At 40.4% G+C, this 14,764-nt stretch overlaps 1 protein-coding gene across 1 annotated transcript in view; it reads right to left on the reverse strand.

Moving 5' to 3' along the window:
* Positions 1-14,764, reverse strand: part of cacna1ha (calcium channel, voltage-dependent, T type, alpha 1H subunit a) — a 257,588-nt gene that overhangs the window by 33,114 nt on the left and 209,710 nt on the right. Inside the window, exons 24-25 of the mRNA XM_052022258.1 lie at positions 11,888-12,039; positions 10,163-10,272 (exon numbers count right to left, since the gene is read on the reverse strand). Of these exons, the coding sequence (XP_051878218.1) occupies positions 10,163-10,272; positions 11,888-12,039 (262 nt within the window). The remainder of the gene's footprint in view (positions 1-10,162; positions 10,273-11,887; positions 12,040-14,764) is intronic.

Here is a 14,764-nt window from a genome sequence, read left to right on the forward strand (position 1 = left end):
TTGTCTCCAGATGGTATCTGTTTGCTAACTTTACTTTTTAGATTAAGAAATAAAATCACGCTTGTTCGACATTCAGTAAGTAAAATTTACATCGACCAGATGCAACTCACCAGGGAATTGTTTCCTTCCAAAACGACTGACTGTAATTAACAAAGGGCAGAGTGAGGGTGCAGGGAATCAACAGTCAGAGATTAGGAATGATGAGGTTCCATGTTGCAAACTGCTGTTTATTGACAAGTGGTGCAGGAAAGGACTGGTTGGTGAAACTTAAGGGGATTTGCAGAACAAACATTAGTTTAAAATATTTGCGGGTTTTTTTTGCTTTGGGGTTTGGACTGAAGAATTGGATATAAATATGCAGTGCTTTGTTTTTGCTTCTGATAATGTGTTACTGCCCGCAACGGGTGGTAATTCACGAGAAAGCCTTTAGGTGCTAAGTGCCTGCTGACTGTGTAAGACATAGCAGTGTTTTTTCGTGATAAATTGTCACATTAAAATCTTCCCATGCTGGGAACCAAACTAATACAACTCCTTTCTAACTTCAGATGACGTCTCAGCAAATGCATAGTTTCTCCCTCATGAAATATAATTTGGCAGCAGAAATCTGAAATATTTACTTTATCAAACGTAATTAAGCAAAACAAAAAAAAATGTCTTACAGCTAAGCTGTCTCCTCACCCTGTGCTAAATCAATTCACTTGTACTCAGGACCACAGCCTAAGGATATAGGATAAGCCATTTAAAACAGACAGGTGGAGGAATTTCTTTATTCAAAGACTGGTGAACTAGTGGAAATCTCCACTGCAAAAGGCAGTTAAGGCCTGATCATTAATTGGAATTGGTTTATTATTGCCACATGTACTGAGATACAGTGAAAAGCTTTTGTTTGCATGCTATCCAGACACATCATTCCAAACTTAAGTATATTAAGGTAGTGAAAAGGAAAAGCAGAATGCAGAATATAGTGTTACAGTTACAGAGAAAGTGCAGTGCAGGCAGACAAATAAAGTGCAAGGGCCACAACGAGGTAGATTGGGAGATCAAGAGTTCATCTTTTAGTGTATAAGAGGTCCATTCAAGAGTCTGATAACAGTGGGATAGAAGCTGTCCCTGAGCCTGGTATTACATGCTCTCAAGCTTTTGTATCTTCTGCCTGATGGGAGGGGGGAGAGAATGAACGGGGTGGGAGGGGTCCTTGATTATGTTGGCTGCTTTCCCAAGGCAGCAGGGAGTGTAGACAGAGTCAATAGAGAAGAGGCTGGTTTTCATGATAGACTGGGCTGTGTCCACAACTCTCTGCAATTTCTTGTGTTCTTGGGTAGAGCAGTTGTTATACCAAGCTTGATGCATCTGAATAAGATGCTTTCTATGGTGCATCTATAAAATTTGGTAAGAGTCATTGGGGTCATGCCGAATTTCCTTAGCCTTATATATTCATGAAGGAGTTAGATGAAGTACAAATGGGTAAAGAGATCAAGGAATACATGGAGAAAGCAGGAACAGAGTACTGAATTTGGACGATCCCTCATGATCATATTGAATGGTGGGCAGACTATTTTCTATTTACGGTGTTTCTGTGTTTCTTGGCTGAGAAAGCATTCATTTAAAAAAAGCACCCCTTGATTTTTGTTTCTAATTTGTGCTTAAATTTTTGTATGCTTGGGCATTGGTATTGGATTCAAAAAGAAGTAGGGCATTCTAAGTAAAAGTTTTATCCTTTGAAAGTTTAGAGGATCACTCTTTGACTTCTTCTCAGGCAGTCCCATGAGGTCGATGACTTGCCTCCACTTCAGTTCTGAGGTGGCCAGTGAGACCAATGTGAGACCTGCAGACTCTGCCACAGACGGGTCAGAAAATGCCCGTTAGGCCAGATGATGGGATGTTTAAGAGGTTAGATGACTTCCATGTCCTTCCATCAACAAGACTCAAGGTGCTCAGTGCCTTCCTAGTTGCTCTTCCCCCTTGAGACTGGTCACAGAAGAGGGATTCTATGAGTGAGTGAGGACGTTGCACTTTTGCAGGGAGACTTTGAGTGTTTACTCCATCAGAGAAGAGTGCCTGATTCAGGAGCTTGGTATCATGTACATGAATAATTCCTCCAGCAGTTTGTTTTTTTTTTGCTCCGGATCTGCAGTCCCTTGTGTCTTCATGTGAATCCTGTGGCCCACCCATTGGAACTTAGTGTTGGCCTGAGAGAGAACACCGATGGTGATTTACTTATCCTGTCAATAGATTTGTAAAGTATTGCAGAGACAGCATTGGTGGTACCCCTCTGCTGTTTAAAGCCCCTACAAGATGTCATTCATGTCTCCAGTGAGGTGGGGAGTCCTTGTGCCCACTGGACAATGAACATAGCGCTGGGTTTGAAGTCTTGATCTGCAAACACTCTTTTCCTCAGAAGGCCGTGGAAGTGACTGTGAACTTCATCGTTGATGTCTGTCTTTGCTGAGGAGGGGCTCCCAATATATGGAAAGTAGTCCACATTTTACAGGGTCTAGTCATGGACCTTGGTAATTGCAGAAGGAGGGTGGGAAATGTTTGTCGCAGGGATAGGTAGGTAGAGGACCTTTATCCTACAGATGCTAAGCATGAGCACCATCTTCTTGTACAGTGAACAAGTCAATGACAATCTGCAGCTTGGCCTCCAAATGTGCACAGACACAAGTGCTGGCTGTGGCTCGATGGCTGGGGTTGGAAATGACCTTGGTTCTGGAGTGGAAGCAACACAATGAACAGTTCCTCATCCATCCGGTACGTTAGCTCCAGTCCACTGGGAAGCTTGTCGAAGGCGAGGTCCAATATTATGATGAGGAAGATTGAGAAATGGATTGGAGCAATGACGCAGTCTTGTCTGACCACAGCCCGGACTGGGATTGGTCTTGGTTTATTATTGTCACTTGTACCGAGGTACAGTGAAAAACTTGCCTTGCATACCGATCGTACAAGTCAATTCATTACACAGTGCAGTTACATTGAGTTAGTACAGAGTGCATTGAGGTGGTACAGGTAAAAACAGTAACAGTACAGAGTAAAGTGTCACAGCCACAGAGAATAGACAATAAGGTGCAAGGTCACAAGAAGGTAGATTGTGAGGTCAGAGTCCATCTCATCGTATAGGGGAACCGTTCACTAGTCTTATCACATTGTATCTATAGTGAACCCGTTGATTAGGTTGAGGGTTTACATGTTGATGATTGGCTGTTGTAAAGTGGAAACAAGTTTCTGAATGAATTTGGCAGAGGCAGGAGTCAATCTTCCAGTGTGAGGAGGGATCTGTTAACCTCGATCAGCAGTAGATACACCAATATGTAGCAACCTTCCCACACTAGGAGAACATGGCTGGATAATCACAGAGTGCATCTGGATGGCTGCATCCCTACCAATTGCTCTCAGACGAGGTCCGGTGTGAGGATAACACAGCCTTGGATGGCATAACCACCGGGACTGGAAGACCATAGCCACTGGTCTGAGGGAGTGAAGAAGGATGGATGTATGGGGAGGGATGTGGGGATAGGGATAACAGGAGAGGGAAAGGCGATGTCTCAGGAAGGTAACATCCGTCATTAAAGACCGCCACCATCCGGGTCATGCCCTCTTCTCAATGCTGTCACCAGGCAGGAGGTACAGGAGCCTGAAGACCCACACCTCAAGGTTCAACAACAGCTTCTTCCCCACTGCCATAGGGTTCTTGAAGCATCCTGATAAACCCTAATTCTACCTTGGACTATATTTCCCTCAATTTGCACTGATGTCGTTATGCAACACACAGTCTGCTGGAAGAATTCAGCGGGTCAGGCAGCATGCTGCTCGACTCGCTGAGTTCTTCCAGTAGACTCTGTGTTGCTCCAGATTCCAGCATCTGCAGCCTCTTGTGTCTTCACTAACGTTTCCTGACCCAGAACGTTGACTACTAACCCGTGGCTTCCCCCTTACTGTGGTGGAGAGAGCTCGGACCCGCATCTCTGCCATTTCCCGCACCTCTGCTCCCACCCCCACCCCTCTCAGACCCAACAGGGATAGGGTCCCCCTTGTCTTTACATTTCATCCCACCAGCCTACGTGTCCAACACATCATTCTCCGCCTCTTCCGCCATCTCCAACGGGATCCCAGCACCAAGCATACCTTCCCCTCCCCACCCCTTTCTGCCTTTTGCAGGGACCGCTCTTGCCATGACTCCCTAGTTCACTCCTCCCCCAACCCCACCCATCCCGCTCCCACCCCAGGAACTTTCAACTGCCCCCGTTATAGGTGCAACACCTGCCCCTACACCACCTCCATCCAGGGACCCAAACAGTCCTTTCAGGTGAGACAGAGATTTACCTGCACCTCCCTTAATATCATCTACCGCATTCGGTGTTCCAAGTGTGGCCTCCTCTACATTGGCGAGACCAAACGCAGACTAGGTGACCTGCGCTCCGTCCGTAACTGCAATCTGCATCTCCCCATTGCCAGTCACTTCAACTCTCCCTCCCACTCCATCACTGATATGTCAGTCCTCGGCCTCCTCCACTGCCAGGAGAATTCCAAGCGCAAACTGGAGGAACAGCACCTCATTTTCTGTCTTGGAACCTTGCAGCCTAACGGCATGAATATTGAATTCTCCCACTTTAAGTGACCCCCAAAACCACCACCGTCCCCCACACCCACCATGCCTTTTCTTCCTTTTCCTAGTCTACCTCTCTTTTTTCTACCCCTTTTATCTTCCTTACCTTTGACCCATCCCCCGGTGGATCTGATCTCCCCTCCTCCCCCGCACCTGCCTATCACCATCTCTCACCTGCATCTACCTATCACCACCCTGTGCCCACCCTGCCTCCCCTCTTCTGTCCACCTATCACTGCTCTGCTTTTCCCTCCTATATATTGGGCTTCCCCTTATCTTCAGTCCTGAAGAAGGGTCCTGACCCAAAACATTGACCGCCTGCTTTTCTCCACAGGTGCTGCCTGGCCTGCAGAGTTCCTCCAGCATCATCGTGTTTTCTTCACTAATGTTATTATCATTATTTTTGTTTTCTTTCATTGCATGAGTTATGTATAATTTATGTTAATTTAAGTTTATGTAATTTATGTCTGTCATGTTGTAAAGTACTGTGCTGCTGCTGCAAAAAGCTAATTTTCGTGGTGTTTATACCCTGGGTATCTATGCCCATGACAATAAACTTGAATGTGAGAGATTGAAGAAGGCAAGGAAGAAAGATCAAAAATTAAAAGGTAATGGATTGCATCTATTCCTTCATGTGCTGTTGTAGCGCATGAAATGTAGAATAACTCAATGAGGTATGCATTATGTAACTCTTATGTAACTTAACTGGGGAGAAAAATCCCTGAGCCTTGATTGAAACAATATTGTACCATTTTGAGACAGTTTTGAATTAACTAACCAGCTGTTATTGTGAGGGTGTGTAATTATAATGGGCTTAATTATCAAGAGAATATTTGCAAGAATGAGCTCTTTAGTCACAGAATTATAACTTTTGATTATCTGATAAATACTTTGGGTATATCCTTTCTCATAAACAGTTCTATCATTGTAATTCAAAACATTAAATATAATTTAATTCTAATGAAAAAAAAAATTCCCACAGCCTTGCTCTTAAACATTAAACAGAACAAATATACTGGTCATTGACGCAGAATATATGGAAGCAAAACCAAATCTGAAAGTAGCTTATTAGAAAATGGATATTACACTCAAGATATTATATATGAGATTTATTGTCAATATTAACAATGAATAATAGCTCTACACTTGCTTTGATCAAAATTAACTTCATTTAGAATAAAAAGACAATGTTCTACTGAACTACTACATGCTGCTTTAAGGAACCTGGCATCATGCAATATTGACAAAAGGGAACTAAAAATGCTCAGAGCTGCTTTCTGAAAGCGAGCATCTTGACAATACAGTGAGCTCGTACAGGTTTCCGGGTACATTTTCAATTAATCCTGTCACTGTCAGGTTGAGTAGAAAATCATTAAATGTGTTTTGCACATAATATTTCAGTTATTCAGCAGCTTGGCACTTAATTTGTGTTGTGTAACAAATTTGACATCAAATCTTCTTTGGTTAAACAAGGGAAGCTTTCTGAATTAGCTCTTCAGATTCTACTAACAAGAATTGCAAAATATGTCTGTCAGGTTCCGAAGAGACCCATGGTGTGTGTGTGTGTGTGTGTGTGTGTGTGTGTGTGTGTGTGTGTGTGTGTGTGTGTGTGTGTGTGTGTGTGTGTGTGTGTGTGTGTGTGTGTGTGTGTGTGTGTGTGTGCGTGCGTAAAATATATATATTATTATGTTGTTATTGTAGTATATTTATTTCATATATATTATTTATATATTTTATGTTATATATATTATATATATGATATAAACTCAATATTATATATAATATATAAAATGTATACATAAAATGGGGGTGGGTGAGGTGGCCTATTATAATGGGAGTACAGGATAAATACATTGTTTATCAAGTTTCTCTCGAGCAGTCTGTATGTAGCTGGTGATCAGGTGCCAGCCAAGTCAGCCTTGCCAAAGTCATTCTGAATTACTCAAGAATTTCAGGATAGGAAAAGAAAAAATAAGGTTCTTTCTCCTACAAAATACTACAGTTTCCCTTCATCCATTAGTTGTTGCCTGCTGGGTTTAGCGGCTTGTTTGTTCAGAAGACTACCGTTGTTGAAACTGTTCTTCCTTTCCTAGGCTGTTCCATTAACGTTGATGTGGCTACTTGTAATGACAGCTTTAAGATCCCTTAGACAGACAAAAGTTCAATGACTGAGCAGAGGCGTGGCATTGTTTCTGAAAAGTATTTTAACTCTCCTTTCTATGATATTCAAAGACATTTATTAATTCATGGGAGGCAGTTAAGAATTAATTACATTGGGGCAGGCACAGTAGTGTAGTGGTTAGTGTAACACAATTACAGCGCCAGCGACCCGGGTTCAATTCCTGCTGCTGTCTGTAAGGAGTTTGTACGTTCTCCCCGTGTCTGCGTGGGTTTCCTCCGGGTGCTCTGGTTTCCTCCCACATTCCAAAGACGTACGGGTTAGGAAGTTGTGGGCCATGCTATGTTGGCACCGGAAGCGTGGCGACATGTGCGGGCTGCCCCCAGAACAACTCTACGCAAAAGATGCATTTCACTGTGTGTTTCAATGTACATGTGACTAATAAAGAAATCCTAATTTAAAGTCATATATAGGCCAGACTAGGTGAAGCTGGCAGACTTCCTTCCCTGAAGGACATTAGTGAACCAGATGAGTCTTTGCATCTACCTAGTAGTTTTGTGGTTAGACTGATTTTAATTTCAGATTGGTTTAATTACTTGAATAAATTCCCCAGTTACCTTTGGGCTAAATCATACTGGGGTAGGACATTTAATGGCTGGTGGCATTAGACAGACAATTTTCTGCACTTGTCATTTCAAAAATCTTCTTGCCAGAATTGCAAGCAGATAGTGACATGTTGAGGACAACAGCACATCTGCAGATGTAGTGCTAACCAATCAGGTTTAAAGTATGAGAAAAATGCAGGAGTTGACGAGGCTGAATTAAAGGCGGTGAATTAAAGTCAAATCATAGAAAGAGAAAAAGTGGGAGAGAAAAGATCGGACTAAGACAGAAAAAAAAGGGATGCAAAGTAACAAAAAACTGTAGAATTTACAATTTAACATTTTTTTCAGAACCTCTTGCCACCCGAAGGAATGAGACTGGTTAAAGTTGTTCCCTTTCCTTGTCAGGGAGTTTAATTGGCAATCCATTAATGATGATTATATGATTAATAAAGGTACATATGTTCTGAATTACGAGCCTTAGCTGCCTGTAGCAAGTTTAATGGAAAATTAATGTGCAATTCCAAAAAAATTCTTAAAAATAATGATGGCTAAGAACTAGAGAGTATTTGCATAAAGAAGTTGCAAGAGGCATAAACCAATCAGTATGTACTGGAGATTTGTAATCTCTTCTAATGCATAGAATTTGATGAACATTTTACAGATTGATAACAGTGTTCAAAGTTAACAAATAATTATTTTCCCAGGAAGAGTTGGTCTAGCAATTTTGTTTCCTTCAGGATATAAAGGCCTTTCTAAATGATTATGGAATCACCACCACATTTTGATGCCTGCACACACTGCCATTTCAATACTCTCTCCTCTCTTGACAAAAGAAATGCCTCTTTATTAAATTAAACATTTGACTTTGATTTTGACAGATCACAGAAGCTTTTGCAATCTTCATCCTTCTGTGTTCATGGGCAATGCTTTATCTGACTTACTAGAAAAGACAGCTTGTGTGTCACATCAGCACTTAACCATTAAACATTGCTTCACTATACTTCTGGTGACAGTGTCAGCCTGATTTCTTATTAATTCCCTTTCAAGGTCTCTGACTTCAGACTGAATTGGCACAAATTTCAGGACAGTGGGGTCTTATTAATTGACTACTTACCTTCCATGTCTAATTGAATAACAATCATATTTTATTCATCCTCCGTTTGTGCTCTATTTGATAATGGCATAATGTAAGCCATGAAATTTAAAATATATATCTGCTAAATTTCCTTTCAAAGAAAGGCATCTGTTAAACTTTAAAGTTAACTCCAAAGTTCTATGCTCCATTTCTCCTTTCCAAACTATTGTTAATTCATGACATATTGCCTTTTATTCTAGATCTCTTGCCTCTAATAATGTAAGTAAGTGCATTTCTTAAGTTCATGTACACAACATCCATTGCATTTCCTCCTTAAGGAAATCCCCAAGGCCTGTCAAGCTCAGTCATCTCTTCACAAACCATGCTGACTACTTCCAACTAATATTCTTCCATGAGCAGCATACTTAAGTAAAAATATTCTTTTTTTTAACATTGCTGTTAATTGAGCAGCCTCTAATAGCTCTGTCTGTTTTTTTTTATATATACATGATACTACAACAGCTAAATTTGCCACAAATGTGCATTCAGATTCAAGAGACAATATTTCAAGAGTTCCCACAATTTCTTCCTCAGGGACTCATTTGGTAAAAATGTCTTCCTTTGGTCCTTTTTTTTACTTCCTTTAGCCAGGAAACAGTTAAATAAAATTCTTTTGTCTATCTTAATATCATCATGTTAACCACTTTAGGATTCACCCTCCCTCTCATTTTATTTGCTTGAGCAATGACTTGTGCAAAATGCTTTTTAATACCTCACATTTCCATCAAATTGATAATTCTATCTTTTCATTTTTATCTGCTCCCTTTTTACTGCCACACTTGTAAAATAACTTACTTTTGATATATTTTAAAATCCTTTCCTTCTACTCATCTTTCCTTATTTATTCCATTCCTTCTCAATATATTCTGCTTTGATGTTTCTATATCCAATTTTCGTTCATCTCGCAGCCGGATTTATGCTAAGCCTTGTATAACATAGTGGAAAAGGAGATCGAAACAACAGGACAGCAGTTAGTTCTGAAGGGATAGCACCTCATAAACCAGGGGACACAGCTACAAAATAAGGGGCTGGTCATTTAAAACTGAGGTGCGTAGAAATTTCTTCTCTCAGGGGGTAGTGAACCTCTGGGATCCTCTGCCCCTGAGAGGGTGGAGGCCAGATCATTAGATATATTTAAGGTGGAGATAGATAAATATTTGATAGATCAAGGGATGGGGAAATGGCACCGAAGAGGAGTTGAGGCCAGCATAGATCAGCCATGATCATATTGCATTGTAGTGTAGGCACTATGGTAGTGTACATGCAGGCACGGTAGTGTAGTGGTTAGTGTAACGCTTTACAGCGACAGCGACCAGGGTTCAATTCTGGCCACTGTCTGTAAGGAGCTTGTACGTTCTCCCCGTGTCTGCGTGGATTTCCTCTGGGTGCTCCGGTTTCCTCCCACATTCCAAAAGACGTACGGGTTAGGAGGTTGTGGGCATGCTACATTGGTGCCGGAAGCATGGTGACACTTGCGGGCTGCCCCCAGAACACTCTATGCAAAAGATGTATTTCACTGTGTGTTTAGATGTACATGTGACTAATAAAGATATCTTATCGTCATATCTTGAATGATGGGACAGGCTTCAGGGGCCTGGTGACCTACTCCTGCTGCAAATTTCTTCTACTTTTATGATGCTCCTTTTATATAACTTTTGTAATATACCAGCAGGGAGGGGAGAACAAAACAGTGTGACATACCTGTCTTTAAAGAATCTCCTGAAGCCAAAAGCAATGAGCTTAAGAACAGCTTCGAAGACAAAGACAATGGTGAATACGTAGTTACAATACTTCAGAGCCTCTTCAAGGGACTGGTGAGAATAAGGGAAGGAAGAGACATTGTTAGCACACTAATAGCAGATTAGGGTGCCCAGTGGGAGATAATATATTGACTATTAACATTTATCAGTCAGGCAGAAGCATGTACCACCAGCTCTTGAACGTCTCCCCAGGTAAAGCATACTGTGTGATTTTCGTCAGTGCCAAATGCACATGCATGCTCTTGGCATGAGTGGAAATAAGTACCTTGGCAGAGGAAATAGCCACCTTATTTATAACACCCAAAGGTATAATCTGGTTGTGTTAACAATGACTTATCCTGCAAAAGGAGTTGGTCTTTCACCCTGGCAACATAAGTTTAAACTGGTCTACTCTGTTGGGCTGGAAGACTTTTTGTTGTCTCAAACCAGGTCTTATTTTGCCAATAGCTGCCCACCACACTTAAAGGCGCTACAGTGAGACTGGAAAAGTAAATTAGAAATGTCAGTCCAGCTAACCCATGTGAACATTCCTAACTATACTGTATCCGCCCTAACTCTATTGCACAAACTGGGGATACATAACTGCGCCCATAAATTATTTTTTATTTAATATGTTACTGTTAAAATATTATTAAAATATTTAAACATTTTAAAAAGAGAATATTTGACACTCTAGTGGTAACTTTTCTCCAGATGCTGAACAGGTTTCCTCTCATGGTGGAATCTAGAACCAGGACCTATGGTTTCAGAATAAAAGATCACCACTTACGACAGAGACGAGGAAGGATTTCTTCCCTTGGGGGCGAGGTGGGGTGGGATTCTTGGATTTTTGGAATTCTTCACCGCAGAGAGCCATGGAGGATAAATCATTGAATATATTTATGATCGGGATGGACAGATTTTTAGTTTTTCGAGGAGTCCTAGGATATGGGGAACGGAGAGGGATGTGGAGCTGATTCCAAAATCAGATCGACCATGATCATAACAAGTGTTGGAGCAGGGTTGGAGGAATGTTGGCGCTGCCTCAAGAAGGCAACATCGATCAGCAAGGATCCCCACCATCCAGGCCATTGCCATCTTCTCACAGCTGCCATCGGGCAGGAGGTACAGAAGCCTGAAGTCCCACACAACCAGGTTCAGGAACAGCTACTTCTCTTCAACCATTTGGTTCTTGAACTAATCTGCACATCCCTAATCACTACCTCAGTATAGCAACACTATGACCGCTTTGCACTACAATGGATTTGTTTCTTTTTGTTCTAATTGTACTTTTTTCTTGTAAAAATTGTGTATAATTTATGCTTTCTCTTGCAAATGTTGTGTCCCTGATGCTATGTGCCTGTGATGCTGCTGCAAGTAAGTCTTTCATTGCACCTGTGCACACACATACTTGTGCATGTAACAATAAACTTGACTTTGACTTGAAGGGCCAAATTCCTCTCTTGCTCCAGTTTCTTATATTCACATTAGTGTAAAATTCACAAAAACAATTCTTTTAAAACATGCACTTGTTTAAAGTCTGAAAATGACGCATTATGTGATATCAGAGCTATTTTACTCAATTTATGAATGAAACTGGAATTTAATATTTACAGTTTATGGCCATCTCAAGCATTTTTAAACAACATCATGGTTGTGGGTCCACCTGTCAGTCGTACACACTTACAATTGGTTGGTGGTAGTGTTCCATGGACATGGTGATGACATTTATACCAATAATGAATGTGATGAACAGATCCAGATAGTGGTTGGTACATAATTTATGGATGTAAAGTCGAGCAGGGGAATAGTCAGCATAATATGGTCTACGTTGAGCTTCTGGAGGAGACAAGAGCAAAGAATAAAAACTTAATTATATTACAGAGAGTAAATAATAAACAGTAATGTACACATATTTGTATGTCATGCTGATTACATTAAACTGACAACACAAAATTATGTCTTCTTGGCTAATTCTCAAATGATTTGGCACAAAATAAGAATATAAATTTTCTGGTTGACTAGATGGGAGTTGTAATATAGGAAGTGCTGTTGACATTTATTGCATTTCTCACTGTGAAACACACCAGAAAGCTCAGAGTTAAATTCTAACTTCCACTGATATTCACATGTCCAAACTAGAATCTCCTACAAGTCCTCACATACAACTCTGAGGAGAGACAAGCCGGTGGGTGTGAGAAGGAAGGTTAGGGGCACGAGACCACCAGCCAATGTCACATCATCTCTATGCATCTAATCCACCAAGGGGAACAGCAGAGAATCTGCACACAATGGATGGCCAGCGAGTTCAGCACCTCTTACAGCCATACAGGAATGTCTGAGCACATGATTCACAGTGAGAGGATGAATGCTTTAAAAATTATAGAAATAAATATGTTGGTGGCAAAACTTACACATGCAACATTGTGCCTCACATATATTATATATATATATATATATATATATATATATATATATATATATATATATATATATATATATATATGATTATATAATATAATAGTGACATGAGAAGCCACAAATTGGTCTTAACACTAATACTTATGTAGCAAAATAATGTTGGTCATTCAAAGAACTTTGTCACAGAGTTCTGGGATGAAGAAAAAGAGAAATGTTTTAATGCACTAAAGCCGTGCCAACAGTCACAAGAATATCTTGTTCATGATATAGGTCAAATTTGTTCTACTGCAACTATTAAGAAATATACCATGCACATCCTACATGCTTGTTTTGCATTAACGCATGCAATTTACCATGCACTGTTGCATTGCACAGTGCTAGGTCTGAGGGACGTCATAGTTGAGGGAACAGAGAATATAACTGCAGATCTTACAACATAAATGGTGTACACGGAAGGAACCTTTCCCTTCCCACCTCAGCATCTTTTATTAATGCTTAACTATGAAGCACTGTGGCACTCCCTTTCCATTACCAAGTACAAGGTGCTAACATCACCTGTCATTGTGATTGGACACCACTATAAAATATGCCAGTGATACTTAGAACCGACTTTATCCATTGTTCATCTGGAAAGTGCCTCATTCTTGCCTAGGTTAAAATGCAAATAATAATAATATTTGGATTTGTTGTTGCTCTTATTAATCTGAGTAGTAATATAAGGTTTACTCCGTGCTACTTGTTTGATCAGTAATAAAAATGCATTTTATTGTCATAATAGTTATTTTCAGTCAGAATATTTGTTCATCTCAATAAGTAGAATTTGTGTTATTAATTCAATAGTTAAACTTTACAGGATATAAACTATATATGTTAATCCTCCTTGCAGTCTACAGATCAATTTAATACCCTTTTCCATTCATGATACAAATGAAATCTCTGCCAAGGGTGAGGGAGTTTGTAAAAGTTTAAACTGGATTGGACGAACATTGCCCAATCCCTCACCTCAAATGATGCAAATTAGTTACACAAAATGAGTCCTAGTTGGACTTGTGGAGTGCACTTATGGACAAAGGGCTGGTCAATCGTCTCCCATAGGTGAGAGACCACAACAGTGTCTGATTTTGTATTTGCTTCCAAATGTTACATAGGTGATCTCATTTCCTAAACTCTGTGATTCCGATCCTTCTTTTGTGAAAAGATCTCATTCTGCTCATTTAGTTGAAGTTTGTCTTCAATATATTTACGAGAAGTGCAGAATTAGATCATGCAGGTAGAGTAATGAACAGAATTTATATTGTAAAGAGGACTATGTAATTCCCACAGAATCAGATCGACAGAATAAGGTTCACACCTTCTCAAGCATGTACCCTGAGTAGCCATATTCTGAGAACGAAACAAAAGATCTATAAGTGAAAATCAAAAACACTGCAGATGCTGGAAATCTGAAACAAAATCAGAAATTGCTGGAAACAGCACTGTATTGCTGCCGCATAACAAGAAATTTCACGTCATATAAATCATTGATAATAAATCTGATTCTGATTCTAACACTCAGCAAGTCAGGCAACTGTTATGGAAAGAGAAACAGAGTTAGCATTCAGGTCTGAGACATTTCGACCAGCACCGAGACCAGTTCAATCGAAGGGTCTTGGATCTGAGATGTTAACTGTTTCTCTTTCCACAGGCTGCCTGACCTGATGAGTAATTCCAGCATTTTATTTTTTTTGTTAAGGAAAAGGTCTAAACAGCTAAGTTGTTCCAAACGGTACAACTGCAAGCTGTAGGTCATAGCCTTTTGGGTATGCGTAGCTGTTAAAAAGTATAGCGGGAAAGGCAATGCAATTAATTAAGTCCAAAATTCTTCAGCTAAGCTGAAAGCAGAGTTGTAATAAGACATATTCCTTCCAACCACAATACCTACACTTTATCGTTTGATAAACAGGTCACAACATCAAGACAGCACTTAAACGGACAGCACAAACTACACATCTTTCTGAGTCTGCCGCATTCAACCAAAACCTTGGGATTTCTCGGGGTTACTGCTGATGGCAAATGCGAAGTGGGAAAAAAAATCATTTGCTTTTACAATCAAGCATTTTTTTCCTCTGTTTCCCTATATCCTTATGAGATATGTGCTGAAACA

Source organism: Pristis pectinata, chromosome 8 (genome assembly GCF_009764475.1).
Source record: "Pristis pectinata isolate sPriPec2 chromosome 8, sPriPec2.1.pri, whole genome shotgun sequence".
In the NCBI taxonomy this organism is placed as follows: domain Eukaryota; kingdom Metazoa; phylum Chordata; class Chondrichthyes; order Rhinopristiformes; family Pristidae; genus Pristis; species Pristis pectinata.